General features: G+C 55.2%; 1 protein-coding gene across 1 annotated transcript; it reads left to right on the forward strand.

Annotated features, from left to right (window-relative positions):
- Positions 1-1496: 1496 nt before the first annotated feature.
- On the forward strand, positions 1497-8210 carry CXCR5 (C-X-C motif chemokine receptor 5). Its single transcript, XM_009979418.2, has 2 exons — positions 1497-1550; positions 7134-8210. Exons 1-2 carry the CDS (start codon positions 1512-1514, stop codon positions 8208-8210), a joined length of 1116 nt encoding a protein of 371 aa, XP_009977720.1. The 5' UTR covers positions 1497-1511.
- Positions 8211-14481: the final 6271 nt, after the last annotated feature.

The raw sequence follows: 14481 nt of genomic DNA on the forward strand, positions 1-14481 counted from the left end.
ACCGAGACGGTCCTGAACATGCCCTGCCGCAGGGAGCAGCACCCTCCTTGCTCGCCCTTAAAGGAAGTCCCTGATGCCGAGTGCTCCACCCTCCAGTTCTAGCTGGGTGAAAACATCCTTCCTAACCTCTCTGTTTCCCAGTACCCCACTTCTTGCCTCACCCCACAGCCCTGGCAGCGCAAGGCCTTGGCACAGCCAAGCCATGCCGGACAGGGCTCGCTCAGTCATTGCTCCCTCCACAAGGTGAGGGACGTGAGGCACGGTGCAAGCTCCCGTGTCCTCCCTCCAACTTTGTTACTCTCCGTCTTCTCACTTTTGGGAGAAGGGGAGCCCTGAGGCTGGTGCATCGGGTGCACGTGTGCAGGTGCACACGAATGTCCTCAGGGTGGGGGACGACAGTGACATCCTTGGGGCAAGCAGGTTCCCCCCGTCAAGTCAGGATCACCAGGCTCCTGCTAATAAGCATAAGGAGCGGATGAAATCAAACGGTGCTCGCCAGAATAACACCGCCTCCTTCTTCGCTGGTCCGAGTCCCACCAGACTTCGTGCTGGTACGGGGGCTTTGGTGCAGCTGTGCCCAGACAAGAGGAGGACGGGCACCACGCTTGTCGAACCGCCTCAGCTCCTCACAGAGGAAAGGCTTTCTGCCAAAACGCCAGCTGCGATGCTGCCCTGTCCTGCTGACCCAGACTTGGGCTTTCACACTGTGACTCTCCTGCTGTGGCATTACGGGGACAAGACACCCATTTCCCTGAGCAGAGGAAATCTCGATTTCCCGTCTTTATGGTGGGCAAGACGAGCACTGCAGGAAGGTGTCTCATCAAGGGGATTCACTGCGTGTCGTACAGCAGAGCAACCTCTTAGCGAGCGCCCTTCCCTAGACCTGCCGAGCGGCTGCCAAGGCCATGCTATCCTGTGCAAGCCGCTGCGTGTTCCCCTGAGCCAAGGCGAGGAGCGAAGCAGCGGGATGAGGAGCAGAAGACACCTGCAGGTCACTGAGGTTAAAGCAGACAGGAGGACCCCGAGGTGAAGAGCAATGGCCACATGGACCAGACCCGTGCATTTCAACTCAGCTGTCTTCAAAGTCCTGCATAGCTCTGCACAGGTGCCCAGATCCAGTGAGATTTCTAGTAAGGCTGTCCATCGGCACAGAGCTTTCCAAAGCCTTTCGGACTACCTGGGTCAAGGACGGCAGTGGGCAAGGGCCCTGGAGGTTTCCAGGAAAGACCTACAGGTGTTCTGGATCTTCTCTGATACAGACCAAAGGAATGTGGATTTTTCAAACCGTACTTCAAAAATCAACTTACAGCACTAAAAAATAAGCTTATAAAGCTAGATGCTAATCTTCACATCGGTTAGGTCATTCTATGCTTGGGGCTCATTTGCCTTGCAAATACTCTATTGTTACATACTGGGTCCCTCCCTACTCACTTAAATGACTAACTCCACCCCAAAAAAGAAGAACTTTTGCTCTAACTGCTGGAGAAGAGGCAGATCCTGCCCCTGAAACCATGGGGCCTGCCAGCTACTCATCAGAGACGTATGACTTGGTGAGTCAGGCCTGGCTTTGCTTGTTTGAGAGGATAATGGGAAGAGCGGGGAGAGCAGGTAGAACTGGGGTGGGCTGAAAGACTTGGTTTCTCTCTGTCCTTCTTCTCACCCTGCTGTTGGCAGGGGGAGAGCTTGAGCGATTTCTTACACTGGCGCAATCAGCCCTTGTATCCCTAAAGTCCGGACTTGACCGATGAGGGGACTGCAAGCGACAGCGCTGCGCTTGCGGAGAGCCAGCGTAACGCGGCTGCAACTGTGGCGATCCAAGGGTGCCAGGTATTCCCTTGGGGCCAGCAGCCCAGCTCCCGGGACCTCGCGTGCAGATGCTGCAGCGAGCGCCGAGCCCGTGTGCCGTCCTTGCGCGGGGACCAAGACCGCGGTTGCTGCGCAAGGGCCAGGCAGCGCGCGGGGAGAGCCGGGCTCCCGCAGCCCTGTCTGGGTCGCTGTTCCCTGCTGCCCTGTTCTGCGCAGCCATTGACACAACGTGGGCGTAAAAACGCTCGTTCAGAGTCGGGCACCTTTCGCGCCAGCCCTCAGTGGTATAAATGACTGTGCACACAGCGTGCAAAGCCCTGGAAATCTCATCTAGCGTCGTCACATTACAGGAATACCCAAGCAAACGCAACGCCGTCTCCTCGGCCTGTGAAAACCCTTGGTATGACTGCACATGCTCCTGCCCCTGCTTGCCTTCTCCACCAACGGGCTGCCATAGACTGCTGAAAGGGCAATACGCAGTGTATTTACAAGAGGGGAATTTTAAAGAGGGGAAGATAAATTGCAAGTACTTCTTCTAACAGAGAGCGATGACACTGTGTATTCTGCCCCATAGTTCTCTCCCCTGCGTGCGTTCGCAAGCGAGAGACGGCAGCTGCACCTTTTAGAGTATGTTGTGCTATCCAAGGGGAAGTCCACGGCAGCGCTATCATTAGCTATCATTATTCAAATGTTGCAGCTCAGATTTTATTTTTTAATACAGCGGCTCTCTGCAGCAGACCTCAGGGTTTTTTTTAGTTTCTCTTAAGACAGAAACGCTGGATTTAATTTTTATCCATTTTTCCGCCCCTCTTTTGTCCTATGCACCAGGGAAAAGAGAGGAGACGTGGGGCGCAAGCTGTACACTCCTTCTTTTTTCTGATTCATCCAGTCCAAAAATCCTTTGTGAGTGGTGGTTGTTTCTTTTAGAAGCTTTTTGCAGAAGACACTTCTCTCCCTGATCTCTGCGGAAGTTTAGTGGCAGCGCTAATGCTTGCTGAGAGGTTAAAATCAAACTCAGACCTTTTCCACGTCTGTGCCGGTTTGTTCCTCCGGCTGAACTCTCCATTGGAATTCTGTCCCACCACCAGAAAAAGAGCAAAGTTGAAGCGTGCTGTCCGCCTGCCTGCAGCGTGTCACGCACTATAAGCAAGCGGCTGCACGTGGCGAAACTGCATCGTTTTTAACGCAGGAGGATTAAGCCGCACTGGGATTTGTTCCTGGTACGCAGTTCGTTCCAGAACCTTAGCTTGGCAATTTTACCCCTTCTGTGAATTATTTTAAGTTACAGAGGAGATCCCGTGTAAGGGGGCAGGAAACTCAGCTAGCTTCGGGACCGAGCTCTGGCAGCCAGGTACCACAGCAAGAACAGAAAGTTGTACTTTTTCCCATACTTCCCGTGGTCGGGAGTTTGTGTCACACGCTTCCCACCTCTGCCTCCTAGGAGCTTCCCAGGTTTGACTCCCGGGCCGCAGCTCTCACTCGAGCAATGCCGCGTTTGCTTTGGTGGTGCCATATGTTGCTTTATTTATTCTTGGTGCTTGTAGCAGAAACCTAACTGCAGAGATTTGCAAAAAAAAGGCCTCAAGGATGTCCTGTCAAAGGCAGGACACAAAGCTCACCCTGTGCGCTCACCAGAGAGGATCACTTGACTGGCTGAGCAAGCGTGAGAAAATTTGCACCAAAAGGGGATTTATCCCAGTATCGCCCAGTGAGCGCAGTGAGGGCCTCACCTAAACTTCCATACCATACGGGACCACTCATCTCTGCAACCTTGTGGAAAAGTAACACGCCCAAAATGATAATCCCATTTATCCATAGTTAGAAAGCTTTGCCCGGTTAACCTTCCTCAGCTGCAGACTACGGAAACAAAAACACAGTTGCAGAAAGACCTCTGGGATCTCCACCAGGTCCCCTGAGGTGCTGCGGGGCAGTTTTCATTGTAATGGGACCAACGTGACTCAAGAGCCGTAAAGGCACCTGAGCTACCGTAACGTGGCATTTCCACAGGCTTAGCTCTTATTTGCGGGTATCCCTAGTTCGGCGCCCGGAGAGGAGATAAGCAGAAGCTCTGTCAGTAACTTGCACTGATAGGGGCAATTTCAGCTTTAAGGCTTTGGGAATGAAACGTGCTTCTCCCGGCCCTGGCGTGGGCTAGAAGGGAACGACTCATGTGGAAAATCCCTAATAGTGCACAAGCTGCTTCTCTTCTGCAGCCAAGAGTTTGATTGCTGGCAGTTGTGGGGAACTGAGAAAAGCAGCTGACATGCCGAGACCGGAATAACTCTGAGATGTGGGTTAGAGGGGAAAAGGGATCTCTGAACAAAGAGCACACAGGAACGGGTTTCCCAGGCACGCACTTGACAGCTCAGGTACAGAAAAAGGCACCTCTGTCGCCCACCCCTAAATCTGGCTGTGATTGTATCGCAGGAGACCTGTACGAAGGTCTCCCTGCGTGCACGCTGTTGCCTTCTCCCAGCCCAGATCAGGCAGCCACTCGCTTCCAGTTCTAGAAACGGGAATCGCAGCAGAATCCCCAAAAGCCTTGGCTTGTCGCATTCAGTGCATCTTCTGCAGCTCTGGACTCTGCCCTTCCTGTCTCAGCCTGGACTCTGACTCTTCATCCTCTTTTATTTGTCTCATCTCTGCCCGCTCCCACCCACACTCGCTGCTCTGCTCGGAGATGCACATGAGAGGACGCCTGAGACGCAGCTCAGGGCACGCTTCCCCCGCCGCGGCGGGTGGCTTACAGTAAGAGCCCTACCTGCCGCCTTATCAGCAATCAGATGGTGTCTGATAGTGGCGCTCGGCCTCCGCACCTCCGGCTCCGAATGCAAGGTGATGCTCGAAGCCGCTCAGCAGCCGAAGCCGTTGAACACCGCGCAGGCTGCCCATCCGCCGTTGTCAGAGGCGGTGGTGTGGCTCCAGGCAGCGCTCCGACACTCCAGCCAGCAAACACAGCCATTTCCCATAATTTCCTTTTCCCCTTTAAAGCTGGAACCCTCCAGCCTCTCCCCAGTGAAGTTACCTGTTCCAATACATGTTCTCCTCGGGGTTTTCAGCACAGTCACCTGCGCGTCCCGAGCAGTCTGATTTGGTTACTGTACCAAATTGGTTTTGGTTTTGGTTTTTTTTTTTGAGAGGATTCAAGGATCTGGCCCTGGCCAACACATCACAGGTTTCTGTGCACATTGGTAACTCCTGACGCAGGGTCTGGGTACAGACTAGGCAGGAAATATTTTCAAGCCAGAGAGAAAACAAACTGGGAGGGATTTCTAAAGGATCTTGTCTTTAGCAGCAATCTCCAGTCTCCACAGTCATACCCTAAACCAGAAAAATAATTGTTCTCTGGGAATAAGAATGCTTCTCACCAAAGGCTTGCAGCCCCACCGTTACATTAGGGGAAAAGATATGCATTCAAGGTTTTGGGCAGGGAGGAAGACTCTCGGCCCCCCCAAGAGGACCAGCTCTCACCCGTTCAGGAGGAAGCATGGCAGCATTGCAGCACAGCGCCAGCACCGCTGAGTGCAGAGCCGGTGGGGAACAGGCTCATGGCAAGACCAAGAGTAACCTGGGTCAGACCAAAGTCTGTCTGCCTCAACGCTTGTTCTGGCAGTAGCCAAAGGTACAAGGCAAGAGCTGGCCAAGCTGCTTCTACGCTTTCCCCAAGGGCTCGCTCGCCCTCCTACCGTCCACTGCTCAGGACCACCTGAGCCAGCTGCCTGCTCCGTGCGTTCGGTAACACTCTGGAGACTTCTTCTCGATCAACATGCCCGGGCTCCCCTTGGAGCCACGCTGATGGTTTCAGCAGCACAGCGGTTTGAGATGAGTGCTGCCACTGTGGTGTCACCTCTTTACCCCAGACAGTCGCGTGTGGAGGCGCCCAGTGCGTCCCCCAGCGAAAGCTGCCTGAGAGAGAAGAAACGTAAATCACCCTTCTCTAGCCAGGCACAACGTGGGACTCGAGGCTGGTCACGGTCATTTGGCTTAGCAGCACATGCGGGGAGCGAAAACCCCAAAAATCGGCTCTGAAACTGTTTAAGGCAGGGCTGGTATTTTTAGATGGGAACTTTGGCTGAGGAGGGAAGGAGCAGCAGGTGCAAACAGCTACAGCTGGCAGTGAAAGGTATGAAAGCAGCGAGCAGAGACTTCCGCTGTGGTTGACACTGAAGTCTCAGCGCTGGTCTCCAGAGAGGGTGTGGGTGGGGGCACTCAGGCTAACTGCTGCCGAGCTCTTCCCAGTTGTTATTAATTTCTCGGCTTGCCGCAAGCCTCCTATACCCCTCTCTTTCTCCGCCTGCATCCAAGCCCTTTGCTTTTGTGAGCACCCGTCTCCTGCGAGGTGCCTGAGGCCAGCTGGAGCGTGCCCACCGTCTGGCGGCGGGGGGCTCGCCCTGAGCGCGACTGCAGCTTTCCAGCGCTCGTGACCTGCACATGGTCTCAGCCCGAACATGGGCCGCTCATCGGCAAGGAGCTACAGCAGGCCAAGCGTGACTCCCACCTGCGGCGGCTCTGTCGCACTTTCCTTACCGGGTATCAGCCCGGGGTCTGAGCGGTGTTTTCAGATTCCCTTTCCTGCTCTGACTGCAATTAATGCAGAACCGCAGGGTTTACCAACAGAACAGGTTTCTCTCTCCGGCATCCATCCCCATAGCTGTGGCACCGCAGCGCCTCAGAGGTGTTCCTCCAGCCGTGTTTGAACGGCTGCCTCGCACCTTTCTCTGGGCGCATGGAAAGCGATCCCAAGCTCAGCTGCTGCTGTCCCCAGCTCGCCTTGCTCTGCCCCAGGCAGCTCTGAGGTCTCCGAGGAGGAGAGGCAGAGGGGGACAGGATCAGCACACATAACTTGAGCTACAGACATGCTCTGTGGTGAACCCCACCACCTTTGTACCTGACAGCAGAGAGGACAGGGACACTCGGTGTCAGAAACAGGTGGAAAGATCACGGAAGTTGGTAGAGGAGGGTTCCGTGCCAAGTGAGAAAGCAAAAGCCAGCAGCAGGTAAGTCAGCAAGAGGCAGAAGATGAAAACAGTCATCTGTCTGGACACTGGAACGTCCCCAAATATGCTAGCAAAAGATTACAGACTGAGCAGCCCTCAGTAGCTATCGGAGATTGGGAGAACCATCTCCACATGCTGCTGCACCTCCCGGGACCTGGCACCAGAGAGACCTCCCAGGTCACCGCGCTGCAGACAGGCGGCACCTCTTCCTAATGCGGGTGGGCTGTGGGACGTGGGGATGCTCTGCTCCAGGTCTGCCAGGTGCAGCTGAGGGACTGGGTTCCCGTGTTCAGAAACTCCCTTCCGGTAACCAGACTCTCTGTTCCCCAGAGCCAGGTGGAGCTGAGCGGTTACTACGAAGCTGAGAACACCACCCCATCTTTGGAGGGCTACTTTTGCTTCAACCCAGCCTCATCCATGGTAGGCGACCAGAGGGACCCCTTCAGAAAGGTCTTCATGCCCCTCATCTATCTGCTGATGTTCGCGTTGGGGACTGTGGGCAATGCCCTGGTCCTGGTCATTTTAGAGAGGTTCAAGCGGTCTCGCACTACCACGGAAAATTTCCTCTTCCACCTCACCCTGGCCAACCTGGCACTGTTGCTCACCTTCCCCTTCAGCGTGGTGGAGAGCTTGGCTGGGTGGGTATTTGGGAAGTTCCTTTGCAAGATCCTCAGTGCTGTCCACAAGATCAATTTCTACTGCAGTAGCATGCTGCTGGGGTGCATTGCAGTGGACCGCTACCTGGCCATCGTCTATGCAATCCACACGTACCGCAAACGCAGAGCTCGCTCCATCCACCTCACCTGCACGGCTGTCTGGCTCTGCTCGCTGATTTTGACCTTACCCGATCTCATCTTCATGGAAGTCTGGACAGACGACAGCAACCGCAGCATTTGCTATTTTCCAGAGGTTGGGATCGATGGCAACAATGTCTGGCTGGCGACCCGCTTCCTTTACCACACCGTGGGCTTCTTTGTACCCCTGCTGGTCATGTGTTACTGCTACACGGCCATCGTCCGGGCTCTGTGCCAGTCCCAGCGCCTGCAGAGGCAAAAAGCTGTCCGTGTGGCCATCCTGGTCACAGGTGTCTTCTTGCTCTGCTGGAGCCCGTACCACATCGTCATCTTCCTGAACACGCTTACCAAGCTAGAAGCCTTCACCAAGAACTGCCTCCTGGAGGACCAGCTGGACACGGCCATCATGGTGACAGAGGCCATTGGCTTCACGCACTGCTGCCTCAATCCCATCCTCTACGCCTTCATCGGAGTCAAGTTCCGTAACGACTTCTTCCGAATCCTGCAGGAGCTTGGCTGCATAAGCCAAGAGACCCTGCAGGAAATCCTGGAGGTAACGAGGAAGGGCAGCGGCATCGAGTCTGACAACACCACCTCCATCTCCACTTTCTAGCTGGGAAAGGCTGCCTGCAGGGCAGAACTGGCCTGGGGCTTGCCTTCCCAGCGGCACACGTGCTGTGGCCTCAGTCCCAAGTTTCACAAGCGTCCCCACCACTTTCTTCGCTCCTCAGGAAACTGAGGTCCGATAGCCACCAAACACCCAAATCCCAACACACACCTTCCCTGGCTCCTTCTGGTTCTCCTACCTGTAGACATCCATCTGGCTGCTGTTGGCGAATGCCAGCCAACACTGTTGGCCATCCGATGGTCGCTCTGGCAGGGCCGGATGAACCTGAGTGGGTTGAACCTGATGTTTCCACCTCTCCCTTGAAAAACTGACCGCAGGCGTCCCGTGCATGGGGCCAGGCATGAGACTGGGGCGCTATGAGCAAGGAAAAAAGCACGGTCAAGTAAACGCAGAGTCGAGTCAGCGAGCAAGGAGCGAGGATAAAAGCTAAGGAGGTCTCCATTTCACCAGCTCAGGTTGGTACAGACATGCCCAAAGGAAGCCACAGGACTCAATGGCCATGGCACCTGGAACGAGAGACGCAGGTAGCACCGGCAGGGAATGCAGACCTCACTCCGACAGCACAGGCACACGGTGCTGGGAGGTCTCTGGCTGCAATATCGCTCCTCCTGCTGCGTGACATCCCCTCGGCCAGCCGCGGCACGTTGATTTTCCCGGCTTCGCTCACGCCAGGAGGTCCTGCCACGGACTCGAAGGTTTGACTGTCGCAGATTCCTTCCCTGACATCAACTGCATCCTTTTCCGCTCACTTGATCTGCATTACTGCTGTTAAGAGCTCCAGTGAGTGACTGCTGAACAGAACGCCTGACTATGGAAAAGCTTTCCTTTAAGGAAGAAAGCTGTCTGGAGAGACAGCTTCTATCTTGTGACTGAGCACAGGGGAGACGAACTACACGACTTTGCGAGGCTGAAGGTGTTACTTTTTTTTTTTTTAGCTACTTGTACGGCACTTTGTGGGTTCTGAGAGCAAGGAGATCCGTCACCACAGAGTAAGGAAAAGAGCTCGTTTACATAATTTCTGTTTGTTTTCAGCGGGCTGAGAGGGAACGCAGCGTTTTGATTTGCACTGTGCTTTCTGCTGTTTTTGCTCCACCTGCATCTACGGGGCTTTCAGAGGTTTAGCGCCTCCAGGTTTACACAGAGCAAACCTGGGCACCAATCTTGCCCTGAACCACGAGTATCCAGCAACTCCTCAGATCAGGGCTGCTTGATAACAATTTGGTCCAAAATAAGAGCAGCAGCTTTCACCATCATTAATAATTGCACTGCGAGCTGGTCTGGGGGGCTGCCCTGACGAACTCGTGCAGCCTGCTGCTTCCTAGCGGGTCTCGTCACAGCATGACATCGCAGCACGTATGCAGCGGTGCCGTGTTACGTTTTTCTTGCTGGCTGAGCGGTGCTGTGGTCTGACCTGTGCGAGAACCATACGCACCGTCACACAAACGCGACCCTAATCACAAGCACACTTTAAAATCCGCTCTACCATCCACCTCGCTTTTTAAGCAAAGTTGGAACAACATCGGTTCTCCTGCTGCAGCAGGAATTTTGTGCTAAACTCGCCGCTGGAGTTCAGCCCACTAACAAAGGGCTCAGTTGCAGCTGAACTTCACTGTACCCAAGGGCCCCCCTAAAACGACCAGTCGTTATGGAAGGGGTCACATTACATCAGTCCAGCTGAGGCAGCGATCTGAATAGCTTGTTCCCAAATTGTGACTCGAGGAGAACACTCCCCAAGCATAAGGCTTTTACACCAAGAGCCGTCCACCATTTCCTGCAGCGCCGCGTCTTCAAAGCTGAAACCTGCAGGTAATGGCGACCGTGGTTGTCCGAGCACGTACGCGCAGCAAAGGAAGAGCAGCTCTCTGCAGCCTGCCCTCGCTATCTTCACAGTTCTACTGGTGAGCAAACCCATTGCAGACGCATCGTAAACACCTCCCCAGCCCCGGTTCTGATGGGAACTGTGTTGCTACACAAAAACTTTACTGAAGAAACGAACAGTCAGAGTGTAAGATTCTTACTGTGTTCACAAGATAAAAAGAGAATCTGTGCGCAAAATAACGGTGAACAGATTATGCATCTATTGTTACTATAGGTTTTAGTACTGGTATGTTGGTAAACTTTGAGCTGTAATAAACAGTTAAATAAAATACCACCTTCTCATGTATAACGTTTTCGCAAGGGAAACGCATCAGAGAGCGCCAAGAGGGTCGATAGCACCTTTCTGACAAGTGTTGCTGCTTGCATGTCGAAACCATAGGGCTCATGGGAGCACCTTGCTCAGATTTCCCTGCACCAGTGCCGCAGAAGTCTCTGCTGCGTTTGGAGTCAGTCCAGACTGACGTTAGCCCCCCGCTTTACAGAGCCTCTTCCATCAGCTGCAGCACCTCCTACCCCACTCTTGTAGCAGCTGCTAACGTGAGCAGAAAGCCATCCTTGCACCCGTGTCCAGCTCCGCCAGCCCGGGGAAGGCTTGGCTGAGAGCTGGCTGACCCTTCTCCAAAGAGCAGACATTACTCCTCCTGCAGCTGACTGCAACCACCCTACTGAATGGTGATGAGAAGAAAGCAGGAGGAACTCTCCTTCACTGCAGAGGAAGCTGGGCTTTCCACTCAGCAAAATCCTCCTCATCTCCCCGAGGTTTGCATGGCCGTCACATGCCTTGGCCTAGAACGGGCTTCCCTGCTGAGTGCTCGAACTGCCCGAGCTTCAGGTAGATCTTCGGGCTCCCCCCGAGCTCTGCTCGGACCCCAGCCGCCACTGCCGAGTGAGCTGGATGGGCTCTGCTCCCCCAGGGCCACCGACAAGAGGGGCTGAGGGCCTGGGGGAGCTCCGAGGCAGCTGCTGCGGGGAACGGGGAGGGGGTGTGCAGGCACGGCCGCATCGCCACCGCCCGCAGCGCGCGTTTGTGCAGCCCCGGGCTGTGCTTGGCCAACAAGGCTGCAGCAGACAACCCAGGGAAAGCCCTGGTCCCCGCAGAAGGCAGCCCCAGAGCAGGGGACCCAGAGACCCCCACCCACAGCAGCACGATGCTCTGCGCGTGGTATTGGGTGACGGAATCTCCCAGGAGACAGTGCTGGGGCGTTTCAGCAGAGGACCCTGCTACACACGCACAGCGATCACGGGGCCGTGGCAGGCAGTAGAGCGTGCACTGAGGAGCACGAGCCAGGGAACGCATGAACGGACTCGTGCCTGGGAGTGCTGCAGAGAAGGGGCTCTCCCCCACGCCCTCGCACCCTCCTCGCAGCTCTAACACCCCCTGCCCTGCTGTGACTCACACACGGTTTCATTTTCTTTATCAAGATGATGACAACCTGCTTCCTCGCCCTGGTCTCCCAGAACCACATGGATGCTCAAGCACGTCAGTGTCTGCACTGCTGCCTGCCATGTCTTCCTCATTGCGAGTGACAGTGGCTCTGGGTGTACGACACCATGGCCCGTGAGCTCAGGTCCTAGGCAGCACGCCACATGCGCCGCCCGGCTCTGCGCACAGATAGGAGCACAAGCCCTTTTGTCTCCGAGGCTCCAGAACCAGCCTCTCACCCCACCGCCATCGCGGCGTGCTCTGCGTTTGCTCTGGCTCCCCGCAAGCACACAGCAGCTACGGCACACGCACGCTTTGCCAGGCCACGAGACGCCCAGAAGACACGGGAACCGTGGGGCTCCAGACACCGGCCGACAGCTGGGGCAGTGAGTCCCCGCTCTGGGCCACCTCTCTGCTCTGTGGTCCAGCCAAGGACACGAGGTGCCCAGGGTGCCCTGTTGGCCCGCCGCCCCAGCCCCGCGCATGCCCCTCCGCCTACCTGGGAGGACCGTCCTGTCCCGCGTCCTGCGGAGGCAGCTCCCTGGTCCTGGCCCAGCTCCCGCTGCCCGTAAGCGGCAGGGCACAGCCTCGCAGCAGCGCCATGCGCAGGGCTGTGCCAAGCACAGGTGTCCCAGCTCCCCCAAAGAGCTCTCTGCCATCTCGTCACAGGCAGGAGCGTCTCCTCAGACGGAGGCACGCAGCAGCTGCTGTGAAGCCGCAGGAGATGGGATCTGCAGCACTGGAAGCTGCACTCACAGCTGTTGGTGGACCCCTTGCCTGCACCTACCCCTGCCCCAGGGGCCTGCAGCTGTCTGGCCGGGCAGCAGCAGCGAGGAGCAGGAAAAGATGATCCATTTCGAGCCACAGGAGCTAGAGGACGGGCTGGCACGGCAGAGGATGGGAAAGAACAGCCAGCACAGCCTGAACTTACGCAGCAAAATCCACGATACAGCATCGAACCACTCCAAGCTGCGCGGTCGGGTCTCGTTCGGCTCTGGGGAGGCAGCATGCGAGCGGCCGAGGGGGGCGAATTGCCCACCCCGTGCAGACCGGGGCAGGCGCCGAACAGCTGACCTCGCTACTGGGGGGCTGCTGGGCACTGGGCTGAGCACACCTGCTCGCAGCCTTGCAGAAAATCACGCAGCTCACTGAAGACAGGCACGGGGTCAGGTTTTGAAATTTGTCTTTTTAATAAAAAGGCACCTATAAAACAGGTCAATACATTACAGGCAGCACAGATACCCAAAAACAAGCCTAAAAATTGTTTCAAATAAAAACCAATAAGATGTCTTCACATATTGTATTTATATATTTATATTTATATATATATTTATATAATGGTACAAAATGACTGGGGAAGTTTCTCCATGGGATGACAGAGAACAGGTCAGTCACCATTACCTCAACGTGAAAGCTAATTCTGAGTGCGTGATTATCTGACGTACTGAAAGATGCGTTTTTCCAGTGTTCGATTTTTTGGAGCTGGAAAAACAAGGCGAAGTCATGGCTAAAACACGGGCAAACCTTTTACTGTGATTAGGTGGAGTCAGTACACAGAACTCAAGCTGAGAAGCCGAGCAATAAACTACGAGACACGAGACTAGACACAGCTCACGGCAGTGGGCGACCGGCTGATGGCAAACCCTGCCCAGGTCTAACAAGGACTGGCTGTTCCTGAGCTTCCAGAGAAGCTCCTGCCATATTGCTTTTCACGGGCACGGTTGGGAGCGGCGCCCGGGGCAGGGGGGTGTTAGGCAGCACTTCTCCTCCCCGTTGTTCAGCCATCGCAGCCGTAGGGGTAGGGCTGGCTCCAGGGCGGTGGGATTTTGTGGAAGAGCGTCGACTGCTGCTCCGAAGTCCCCAGCTCCGGCCCAGCGTCAGGATTTCCATTTTGTATCCAGGGCTGCTGAATCAAAAGGCTTTGCTTCTTACTCATTTGTCACCAAAGGACAGGTCTTCCTCCTGCCGCCAGGCAGAAACGGCATGGCGCTGCCCCATCCCTACGAGTGGGCAGCACCGACCTCCCTGGCGCTGTACGGCGGTGGGCCACAGCCCGCGGGCACCGGCTCACGCAGGGCGACGCGCTGCCGACAGAGAGAGGACCACAAGTCCCAGGCAACTTTTCAGTCAAGCTGGGCAAAAGGGATGACAGGGAAGGTAGGTACACGTGGATATCTCAACTGGGCTAAAACAACAGCTGTCTACAGACAAACAAAAAAACTTCTGTATAGAAAATATTATGGCTTCAAATTAACCGAGACTAGCTGGTGGGTGATGAGCAAGGTTTGGGGCTGGCATTGGTATTTAGATGTTTGTGAGGAACTACCAGCAGCCAACACCCCAAAGTGCGGCCAAGAGAAGCCGCAGCCTTTCAGGCAAGTCAAGCTTAGAAAGAGCTACATCTGTTCGAGCCACATCCTCTCACGTGAAATACACGCTGTGAAAGGACGGAGAATGTAACCAGCTAACGTGTCAGCTCCAAAGCACACGTCGTTAGCCTGGGCTGAAGATTATTCCTCTGCTCCAACTGCCAAGGCAGGGACGAGCACTTCCCAGGATCGTTCCTGTTTTGCCATCTCTGAAAATGCTGCTCGCTCACATTGTACACAACGAAACCACATAAAGGAGGAGACCAGAGCGAAATCCTTCCTCGAATCCAGACCTATGTTTCCCACCCAGTACTGCTCACTACAAAACGCCCCAAGGCTTCCAGGCGTTCCTGACCAGACCTTGAAGCTCCATCTTCATCCCAACTGGATCAAGATGACCACCGGGCTGATGTTTCTGCACCCACCGGCCTTTCTGAACAGCTTGCAATGCGATAAAAAGCGCTGCCGTTCACCCGCTGCTTGACAATCTCCCTTTCCGAAAGCCCTCTCCTCCCTGCCGTAGCAAGTAGGGAAAGGTGAGCTCTGTTGCAAGAGAGGTAGTATGCTAAGTCTGGCTCTGCAGAGA

The sequence above is a fragment of the Tauraco erythrolophus genome, chromosome 26 (genome assembly GCF_009769465.1).
Source record: "Tauraco erythrolophus isolate bTauEry1 chromosome 26, bTauEry1.pri, whole genome shotgun sequence".
NCBI classification, from domain to species: domain Eukaryota; kingdom Metazoa; phylum Chordata; class Aves; order Musophagiformes; family Musophagidae; genus Tauraco; species Tauraco erythrolophus.

Excerpts from the sequence above, each read along its gene's own strand:
- CXCR5 (XM_009979418.2), top strand. The coding sequence starts at position 1,512 with ATGGGGCCTGCCAGCTACTCATCAGAGACGTATGACTTG. Across the intron at positions 1,551-7,133 it reads CATCAGAGACGTATGACTTG|AGCCAGGTGGAGCTGAGCGG; the intron begins GTGAGTCAGGCC and ends TCTGTTCCCCAG.